Consider the following 11013-nt stretch of genomic DNA (forward strand, 5'->3'; position numbering starts at 1 on the left):
GTAAATGTTACAAAACTTTTTTATTTTAAACACTGAATTGTTGTTAATTGTACAGTTGCAGCACAGAAAAGTTGTTATTAATACAACAAATATGTTTCGTACATGTACCACGTTTCATCTGTGTAAAATACAGAAAACAAGTCGTAAATGTTACAACTTTGTTAAACAGAATGGCTTGAAAATAATAAAGAAAAGGTTAACTATTAAAGTACAATGTTGTCCATTTAAATTAAAAAAAACATTCGTTTCATACATTTATACATTGGGGCATTGCATTTCAACCAGTATTCCTTGAAAACAAAAATAGTTAAATTAAAATCTATATTAATATTTGAAAACAAATTATCAGACAATTAAATTCTACATACTTTTACTGTGTCCAGTCGTATTCTGAAACTCTGTTAATTGAATTTAATACTTTTGGATTTATCGGATCTTTCACATTTTTTTGATTGATTTTCACGATACATGTAAAAAATGAAACAAAATTTAAAAAATAATGCAATAAAAATAGGCTTAACAAATAAATAGACTATCCTAGGTCCGCAATATGTGATATAAAATAAATCTAAAACTTATTGTAAAAATTCATCCGAAATTGTAGCTTCTCGTAAAGTACCAATTCTTGAAGTACAATATGAGAAAATACCTTTGAAAAAATTCAAGTGTTGCTGAACATTTAACAGGATACTGAATGTTTAAAATATAATACATGCCAAAAATATTGACAATGCTTTTATTATTTCCCTTCCATGAAAATGATCATTGACTACTCTGCCATCAGCTGTCACAAGAAATTGTCTGGCATTAGACAATTCGACTACTATGAAAATAATATTATGTAACTACACACTCATAATAAATTACATCAAATTAACTTACCAATTACAACTACAGATGGATGTACTGGATTTTTTTTTCTATTTCACTTTGGGGGGTTCCTGGCTGCGAAGATAAATTAAAAGTTTAAACAATTAAGGAAAAATAGTGAAAAATAATTAAAAAACTTATTTAGATTCAAAATCAGTTATTATAAATTAACAAACGAGGCATTTGTCAAATTAACTATGCAGAAAGATTCAAATGTTTTAATTTTGAAATCTATATTCGTTTCTTTACCAAAGGGATACATAAATTTTAAGAAAATAGTTACACCAACCTCTACTATTGGAAATATTTCATTAAGGTCATCGTTAAAATGATTCACTATTAATTTTAAAACTCCTGCCGCCAATGACTGCTTGAATGAGGTGTCCGTGGAATCATCTTTATCACTTGATTTTATTTCAAGCAAAATTTTCTTCGTTGTCTCTTTTTTACTATTTGCAAAAAAAAATGCTAAGTATATTGGCTTTCATCATGAAAACTGTTTGGAAGTTTTCTTAAAAATTTTTTTATGTCAGTCCTTCTAAGTTAATTGCAGCACCACTTAATTCGAAAAGAAATGGCCACTTTTCTTTCAATTGTATGGTGTCCATGCCTTCGCCTAAGTTTTTCTGTTCTAGGTCAAAACACTGCTTCATTTTTTCTTTCATCAAATTCTCATCCGGGGACAATTCCATTGCCATTTGGACTAGTTCTTCTCTCAAAGACTCTTGCACTTGGAGATCTTTTTCGCCTATTTGAATTGCACTAAGGGGGATTCGTGTAATTTTGGAGGTTACTTTCACACGAGGCATAGCTTTTTTCGTTGAGCGAGAAAAATTATCCAATCTGCGGTATAGTTTATCAATAAATCCACTATAGCCGCAACCAAGTTGTTTACCGTCAATTTCGTCCTACACAGCATTTTGAAATTTTTTCACGAAAGTCTCAGCGATTACACCCATGTCACATTTTCTCGGACGCTTGCATTTTTTCAAAGCATCATCTAATAGTGCCCTCACGGTTAATCCTAGAATAGTATAATCCAACTTTTTATTCTGTTGTAAAGCATTTTGAGTCTTTGTTGAAAATATTAATAGAAATGGTGTAGTTTTCTATCCAACTGTCTTTACACGGGGTATCCTCCATATCCTATATATTGAAAGCAATAAATTAAAAAATAGTTCATTTAAGTTTTAGCAGAAAGTGAAATTTAATTATAAAAATTTTGAAGGCCAATTTCATGAAGAGTAATTTGTGAGAACCAAGTTGGCATTTTTCTAGGCGCCTTACATAAGAACAATCTTTGGTGTATAAGAAATTGCTCACTTGAAACTGGCCCTTATATGAATTCAAACTAATACAAAAAAATAAATGTCTTATATTTTTCTTCAAGAATGGAACAAAGGTGATGCCTACAAGGTATAATAAGTATTTGGGTACTTTTCTTGAACAGGAGTTTAGTTCACAAACTTTAATAACTTGTAGGTGGGCCTGAAATATTATATACCCTCTTGGCGAGAACATGGCCTGAGTTTTTCATTCTGCATTCTTTTACTACATCAGGTGCCATCATAAAATAAAATATGTAATAATATTTTAAAATTATTATTCTTCCATGGACAAGACACAAATTACAATTGGCGAGAATTAATTCAGTTCAAAGTCTAGGTGTCCGTTTCCAAAAGCCTCACATGACTTACATGTCTGACATAGTTCCTCTTTTTAAACTTTTAACTGTTAATGGGGCTGCAGTTTGACGTTTCTCTAAGTGGCTGTATAGCGATAATAGTCATGTCTTTCTTTTTCTTTTATAAATAGGTCAATGCACGCCACACGGGACCACCTTAACCTAGGGGCCCACCAATCCTTCATCCAATAATGTTGATTATCCCATAGAACCCATCAGCCCTAGATGGAAATCTTCCTGTGAACTAAGTTAGAGATGTCGTCTATCCATCTCATATGACAATAAATGCCACAAATTCAAGGTCGTAAATAGACCAATGCAACTAATGTTCTTTGGGGGACCAACATTTTAGAAATCCATCCGTACAGAGAGATATATATACCAACATATGTACATAAGGCGGCCCAATTTACCTAGCTATGCCACTGAAAGTGTGATAAGACATCGAGATCTAACTTATAAAGGCAATAAACTGTAGAAAAAAAACTAAAACAACACTACAGTAATATGATACGTTTCAGTGGTCATCTCCGACTCATCAACAGAACAGCTGGCAGTTGACACAGTCGCTGGACAATGTTTTCATTGGCATTATCAATTGACATTCCATGTTTTCTAAGAGACATTTTAAGTTAATACGATGAAATATTTTAAAGTGACAGTGTACTTTTAAGTTGGGACTTCGCATAGAGAAGAAGTTTCCTGACTTGTAATGGCTTTAGAAAATCAGATTTTAGTAGTTTTTCATCAAGTAGAGTCATGTCACTTAGATTTTCAACCCCAAGGTCCTCTAAAAGTAAAATTACTTTCTCAACCAGCACCTAAGACTATTGCTCTTAGAGCTAAAGTATTATTATTTTCAAGCGCCATTAGAATATTCAATCTGCAAAAAAAACCTCATTTGTTAGAAATACTTTAATGTTTAAATTTCTACAGTAATTAGTAATGATAAAAAGCATGTTTTAAAGTTATAAAACTTTTTCCCAAAATAGTATAACATTGTAATGGAAAATAATCAGGTAAAACTGCTAAAGGAGTTATTTTTGGTTTAATTATGTTCAACAATTCATAAGCATGCATATCTCTATTATACTCTGACGAGTAGAGATAAATTAAACAGAACCAATTAGTTTGCTTTGCTAAAGCATGGTTTCAATTCGACCAAATATAATTTTATCTTCAGAAACATGAACACACAAATAATCCTTTTTTATAAGTAGCTCCTTTATACTCAATTTTCTCTGCTAGTATGGTTTGAGCAGAGTTTATTTTAAGTCCAGGGATTATCATTTTTAACATCATCGTCAAAAATTTCCAAATCTAAAAATTTTGAATTTGAAAATTGTATTTCAGGAGGAAATAAAGAACCGGAAGTGAGATAGGCCTGTTGAAATTAGTGTTTTTCACTTAGTGTCTTATGAAATTTTTGGTATTTCTACAATATTTCTTGTAAACCTCGTGTTTACTTTCGAAACGCAATGTCCATAGGCGAATAAGGGGCCCAAAGTGCAAAATTAATTATGGATAATGCTCAAGTAAAATATGGTGTTTTGGCTTGAGTTTATAGTCGAGGAATGAATGGAGCAAGTCTAATTTATAATCCTCATGTTCATTAGTATTGCAACACCATTTTTCGAAATTATGGGGGCAGTTACAATTTCAACAATTTGTTTTAATTGTAAATAGAGGAACCATACAGCATCTTGAAAGTTTTTAACTCTTTCTTTTATAATTGGAGACAAGAGACTCAAGAAACACCATTTTTGTAATGCATACCCACTAAGCTTCTAACAGTAGCTTAAGTATGACACGGCCTATTCCCAGTATCCTTCCCTTGATAAGGAAACGAATCAATTAGCCAGTTTAAATAATTCCCAGAAAACCACTTTTCTTTCACCCAATAAGATAAAAATAAATGAAGGTCATATGCTACTACGCCTTCAAACAAATCATGTGCCAAGCAAGGGGCTAGTCTTGGATCACGGACATGAAATGTTTCCAAATTATTGAAAGGGGAATTAAATTTCAAGCTATTTCTGATAGTCAAGTCACTGTTCTTCGTAAGCATATCAATATCCTCATCATAAGATTGCTTCGTTCTTATAGGAAATGTTTTGAATTATTCTATTTGGTCAGCAGTTGCGAGGCAAAAATGACCACGTGAAAACGATTATGCAGACCTCCAATCTCGGAGTGTCCTAGGTTATCACTCAGAAGGCTTAGAACGTGTACTTTAAATGTTTCTCCATTTTTTAAAGTAATTCCTTCAATTTCTAGAATTTTCAGATCAGAAATTATTTTATCATAGCACTTTTTAATTCCAAATTTTTTAACTTTACGGTCCTTACGTTTGGAGCTCGAGATAATCTTTGAATTGATATCAAAACATATTGGTATATTTGATTTTTTCTATATTTTCGAGACGAAAATGTAATTTGCCCATTTTTACGAAATCGGTACTTAGTTACCACACTGTTTTAATTAGTTTTATAAACTTTGATGACAATACAGAAATTGCTGGTGGTAAAACCTTTAAACTAGAGGGAGGTGGTAGCGAGGCGCTTCTTTTCAAGGAAGGGTATAAGCGCTCCGAAATCTGCGTTCAAGCTTAAGCGAATACCCCTTGGACGCGGCACTCAACGCTAAAACGCCGTTTTCATTTTTAACACGTGAGACGGCGAAAGTCATTCCAAATTCTACATTTTACTTCCCCATTTTCTAGGCTGCGAGCTTACAGCGACCACGTATCTCCTCTCTCGTTCAAGGTTCAAGGTTGTGTTGCAGCCAGTCGCGAAAGAACCCGTAGTAAACAATTTTTCCGAATTATTTCTGCAGCACTTCTAAGGTCGTTCGAAGTGGCAAAGTCTTGTTTCGGACGCCTAGTCTGCCCATAGAGAGTAAAGTTATTTACTTTTTAGTACAATTTTATAGTTTTAATCAGTCCAACATGGATTTAAGTCTACTTCCAAATTGTTCTGTTGGTTAAATAAATAACAGTCCTTGTCATATGAAAGTTCATACCAAAAGAACGGGATTTATATATTTGAGTGAAATTGGTGAAGACGACCTGCACCTTATTTCATTGAGGGCAAGCATTGACCAAGAAAGACTAACATCATTGTGTCATAGTGTTCGTACGGGGTCCCAATAAAGTAGGGGTCGGGGTCGGGGATGGAAAATTCAGGATATTTATTATGAATAGAAAAATTATAAAAAATACACTATCTAATTTAAACCAGTAAAATTGGGGTATCTTCTGTAACCCATCCTCTGAGCCTAGGGACTAATTTAATAGTAAATAGATAAGATAGGTAGATGTTAAAATAGAGGTCTATAACGTTTTTTTTTAAATTTATTATGCAAAACTTTTTCACATGGATGATGAAATGATGGATGACAGGATAATAGAGTCGAGTGACATAATATGATTTAAACTGTATTTAACATCATTTTAATGATTTTATATTTTAAAATAAGTAAGCATTACTCTAGTCGTTTAGCCATAAACAAATTGAAATAACCAAAACGTGTTTACTCAGTATCCTCAGCCTCAGAGTAACTGGCGGCACTAGCCTCAGTGATTGGCTCTTCAGTGTCTTTCATCTCTACCCAATCCCATGGACTATCAATAGAAGTATTTCCACAAGCTTTTTCTTCTTCGAATTCTTTAACGATGTTTTCAATTTCAAAGTTCAATGCTCTCTGATTGTAATATAGCCACAACAATTTTTCGGCGTTTTCTAGTAAGAGTCGATTTCTTGTGTCGGTAATTATTCTTTTACCCACTTTAAACTCGCGTTCGGATGCCACGCTACTGAGAGGAGCGCAAAGATACTGCCGGGCAAGTGATTGCCGGGCAAGTGATGATAAGTCTGGATAAATGTTTTGTTTGATTTTCCAATATTTTAAAGGTTCTTCGTGTACATCGATGCCTCGCTCCAAGAAATAGCTTTCTACTTGACGAGTAGACTTAATAGCTATGTCATTTTCAGTCACTTCTACCTGAACTGATGTGTCAAGGCTTTCAGAAAAATCATGATGAAGCTCGCCAGCGTCTTTTATAGCTTCAATTGATTTCTCCCAGTACGACTGGGTTTTTGAATTCTCTTTCTCACTCTCAGTAGAATTAGCTCTAGATTGAAAAAATGAACTAAGACTTTCATCACTTCCTTGCCCAAATGTGCTAAGTCTCTTTGCACATTTGATAGCAGTTAACTCCTTTAATCTTTTTACGGCTTCATTATAGTGATCTTCACTTCGAAAGCAGTTTTTCTGCTTGAAACGAGGATCTAAAATAGTTGAAATTCGATAGCCATCAGCTGTTTTCACGTTCACATACTGAGCTCGTGGATCCGTTCCATACAAATATCGATCGATATAGTCCAGTAAACTATCTTGGGTTGACCCAACAAAAACCGCGTTTAGTTGTGTCATTTTTGCGTAGAGAGCTTTAGCGTGTGGAATAACTTCACTTATACAACTTTGTTCATTTTCGGCCATTAAAGTAGTTTCATGTATTAATTCCAGTAGCTTACACACAGGAACAATCAATTTCCAATCGTTAGCTGTTAATTTGCTTTTTCCTACTTTAACACCCGAGGATTCAATTACAGCTATGGCTGATATAATTTCGTCTTTAATTAGTACTATTCGTTCCAACATAGAATGAGTACTATTCCATCTCGTTGGTTGATGTTTGATGAGATGTAAAAATGTTTTCCCATGGCTATCGATCGCCTTACGAAGTGCATCTTTAAAGTCGAATTTATAGGTGAAGTCTTGAACCATTGATGACGCTCTAGAAATCATATCTTTGACAGTTCTTTGGGCTAAAATTCCCTTCGTGACAATCAAATTAAGTAAGTGCAAAAAGCAGTTTGCATAGTCAATTTCCCCAATTCTCATAGCGCGAACCATGTTAGCTCCCGAGTCTCTCAGCGCCATGTGTAAACCTTCTTCTTTCAAACCCCAACGCTGTCTGATTTCAAATAACTCTTTATTAATTGTCTCTGCAGTATGTCGACTATAAACGGGTTTACATTGCAAAACAGCCATCTTACGAACCCAAGAAGCATTGATAAAATGAATTACGAAACTCAGATAGGAATCTTGGCTAGGTGAAGTCCACATATCAGTATCAAAACAATACCATTTTACGTCTTTAACGACGCTTTTCAGTTTCCAGCCTAATGCGTCAAATATCAGTGGCCCAATTGAAAGTCTTAACTTGCCTTCGTGTGGTATTGCGTAACGCTGGGATAGCTTATTCACCGCTTCTTTAAAAACTCTGAACCTTTCATTTTCTACCAAATAATATGGAAGACATGCATCAGCCAACCATGACCTTAATAATCTATCTACACGTGGAATTTGTCTCGGGTTTCCTAAATACAAATCAAGCGGCCCCGTCTTAAAACTTCTTGAACCACTATCTGAGAAAGCAGATGGCGTCGGAGAAGGGCTCGTAACTGCTGTGTTCAATTCCTCCATTTCAATTACATTTTCGATTACTACCGACACTTCAGAGCCTTCTCTCTTGGCATTTGTTGAAGAAGTAGTTGCCGAAGCCGCCGTTTCATTCGAACTCAATGATCTCGATCCCGTTACTCTAAATAAATCATATACAGACTTCTTCTGCATGTCCACTCGTTCTTTATCTTTCTGCGCTTTGATGCTTTCTGTCTTTGCTTTATTGTGCATAGATGGATGTACCCGTTTTAGATGATCCCAGAGATTTTTAGTTGACGCATGCTTTACTGAAAGTTGTTTCTTACAGTACATACACTCGGATTTTTCTTTTGAAGGTTGCTCAAAATAGTCCCAAATCACAGATTGCTTAGGCATTGTAATTGTTTAAGTAACTTATTTACAAACGTTCTAACTACAAACTCCACACTCCTTAGCTGAGACTGAGAGAGCCCGAAAAAACCGCAATTATGAAACTAAAACTTAAAAAAGCGACTGACGTTGGAGTCGAGCGTCAAGCATCGGCCGAAGGTCATTCGGATCATTCCATTGTTGCCCACGAAAAAGGGAGAGAAGGAACCTATCTATTTTATATTTTTAGGATTTTAGCGGGGTGCGTCGGCGCGAAAATTTAAAATTACATTACGAAAACGTAACCCCGAAAAATGGAAAACCCCGACTTAGTTTGCGATGGTCGGGGTCCCCGTACGAACACTATTATGTCACAACCATTTTGGAGCGCTACTATCAAGATATTCATCGCTACAATTGAAATGTTGCGATCCATTTAAAATACACAAAAAACCAATTGATGGCCCTTTCAAAAAGGTCTTATCTCTAGAAGACGTGAACTTTAACAATCAACACACAGACAAGGAAGTAAAGCCAGGTCAGAAACTCTGCAAAAATTGTTGGACGAAATATAGTTCTCTCGAGCGCTAGTACAGTCCCTTATTCATCGCAAAGTGATGTTGCTACCTGTTTAGGTGAAGGAAGCCAACCTCTTTCAATTCCAGAAGAAATCGAAAAATTGGAGCTGGAGGTTTTGAATGAGACTCTGCTTACGTTCCAAACATCACCGATAAAGTTGCACGGTTTATCGTCATATCAGCGAGGTTTGTACGGAAAACGCAAAATCATAGAGACTGTAAAAGGAATCAACACCAAAGTTTCTAAAGTGTTAAATATCAGTGAAGAGGCTTGCGATCCAGATTCATCTAATTCAACTGATTTTGAAACTTAAATAATTTAAATAAAGGAAAAGGTGGGAAATTCCTCGAAAAACGACCAATACAAATTACTTACTTTACTCCCCATTTCCTGGCCTATAACAAAAGTCGTAAAAGAGTTCGGTGTATCCAAATACCTAGCTAAGAGAGCGTGAGCACTGAAAAATGAGTTCGGAATTCTACCAGAAATTTATAAGAAACGTGGAAGCAAATTGTCAACGGAAGTGCAAGATAAAGCTGCTAATTTTTTCAAAGAAGACGACGCTGAGCCAGGCAGCGCGGATGCCCCCGCGAGTATACCATATCGCTCCAACACACCAAACACCCGAGAATTGTAGTGAAGCCTTATGCTGGTCCAAGGGGCCGCGCAACACCCAGTGTATCCAACTCTTATATTAAATTTTTAATTTACAGGTTTATCCATAAAATAATACGAAATATTAAGGTATACCAGGGATAAAAAAACGTTTTCCTTGTTATTCCGTACTTAAAAACGCAAAAAAAGACGCATATCCTTCTCAAGAGTCTTATGTAGTTACGGAGACTTGCGCTGAAATCCATTTGCAAAACCTATTAGATCACAACGCTTCTCGGCTGTTACAATATTTGGATGAAGTCAATGAAAGATTAAGCAAGAGTGATTGTAATTCTTTGGAATTAAGAAGTTAATGGGGATGTGATGGTTCGCAACAAACACAGTTCAAACAAAGTTTTCAAAACAAAAATGATACCGATAGCAATATTTTTCAAAGCTCGTTGGTGCCCTTGCAACTTGTTTGTGGCACAGATAAAAAATTATCTGGCAGAACCCTACTCCATCTTCTCCACGCTATTGCAGACCCATTCGTATCAGGTTTGTCAAAGAAACTGCTGATATAACACGACAAGAGATTGAATACATAAAATCACAAATAAACAATTTAGAACCAACTAGAATTAACGACGATAAACCTTAAACCGTAAATCATAATTTGGTTTTGACAATGGTAGACGCCAAAGTATGCAATGCCGCAACAAATACAACCTCTACAATGAGGTGCTATATTTGTGGGTCTACTTCGAAAGACTTCAATAATTTGAATATCGATCGAGAAGTGGATTCAAGAGCTTTAGAATTTGGTCTATCAATATTACATTCTCGAATAAAAAATTTTGAGAGCCTATTGCATTTGTCCTAGAAAATGGCAACTCAGAAGTGAAGAGGACAAAAATTCCGTTAAACGAAGAAAATTGATTATTCAAGAAAAATTTAGGGAAAGATTAGGCCTAATATTGGACGTCCCAAAAGCTGGATTCGGAAATACCAATGATGGTAATACTAGTAGAAGGTTTTTTGCAGACCATGAGCTGGCTGCTGAAATTATAGGTATAAATGTTCAGCTCATCTATCGATTAAAAGTTTTGCTCGAAGCAATGTCATCAGGACACAAAATTGACACCGATAAGTTATAGGATACAGCAAAACTCTATGTAGAATTATATAAATGGCATCCAATGACACCAACAATGCATAAAATTCTAATCCATGGAGCAACAATGATAAAAAAACTGCAATTTACCGATTGGACAACTTTCAGAAGAACCGACTGAGGCTCGAAATAAGCACTTCCGGAACTTCCGAATGTCCAACTCCAGAAAGTTTTCAAGGGAAGCATGCAACGTTGATGTCATCAATCGTTTTCTCTTAACATCAAGAAAGAAAACTCAGCCTTTCTTAAAAGAAAGTTTAGAACTACTTCTTCCTTTTGAAGTGTCAACTACCGA

General features: G+C 35.1%; 1 protein-coding gene across 1 annotated transcript; it reads right to left on the bottom strand.

Moving 5' to 3' along the window:
• Positions 1–6085: 6085 nt before the first annotated feature.
• LOC149926036 (zinc finger BED domain-containing protein 4-like) lies at positions 6086–8398 on the bottom strand. Its single transcript, XM_090161846.1, has one exon. It carries the CDS (start codon positions 8396–8398, stop codon positions 6086–6088), a length of 2313 nt encoding a protein of 770 aa, XP_090017972.1.
• Between the last annotated feature and the right edge of the window lie 2615 nt (positions 8399–11013).

Source organism: Leiobunum rupestre, chromosome 10 (genome assembly GCF_980474605.1).
Source record: "Leiobunum rupestre chromosome 10, qqLeiRupe1.1.hap1, whole genome shotgun sequence".
In the NCBI taxonomy this organism is placed as follows: Eukaryota; Metazoa; Arthropoda; class Arachnida; order Opiliones; family Sclerosomatidae; genus Leiobunum; species Leiobunum rupestre.

Bases quoted from the DNA above. Each gene is read 5' to 3' on its own strand.
- LOC149926036 (XM_090161846.1), bottom strand. From the start codon at position 8,398: ATGCCTAAGCAATCTGTGATTTGGGACTATTTTGAGCAACCTTCAAAA.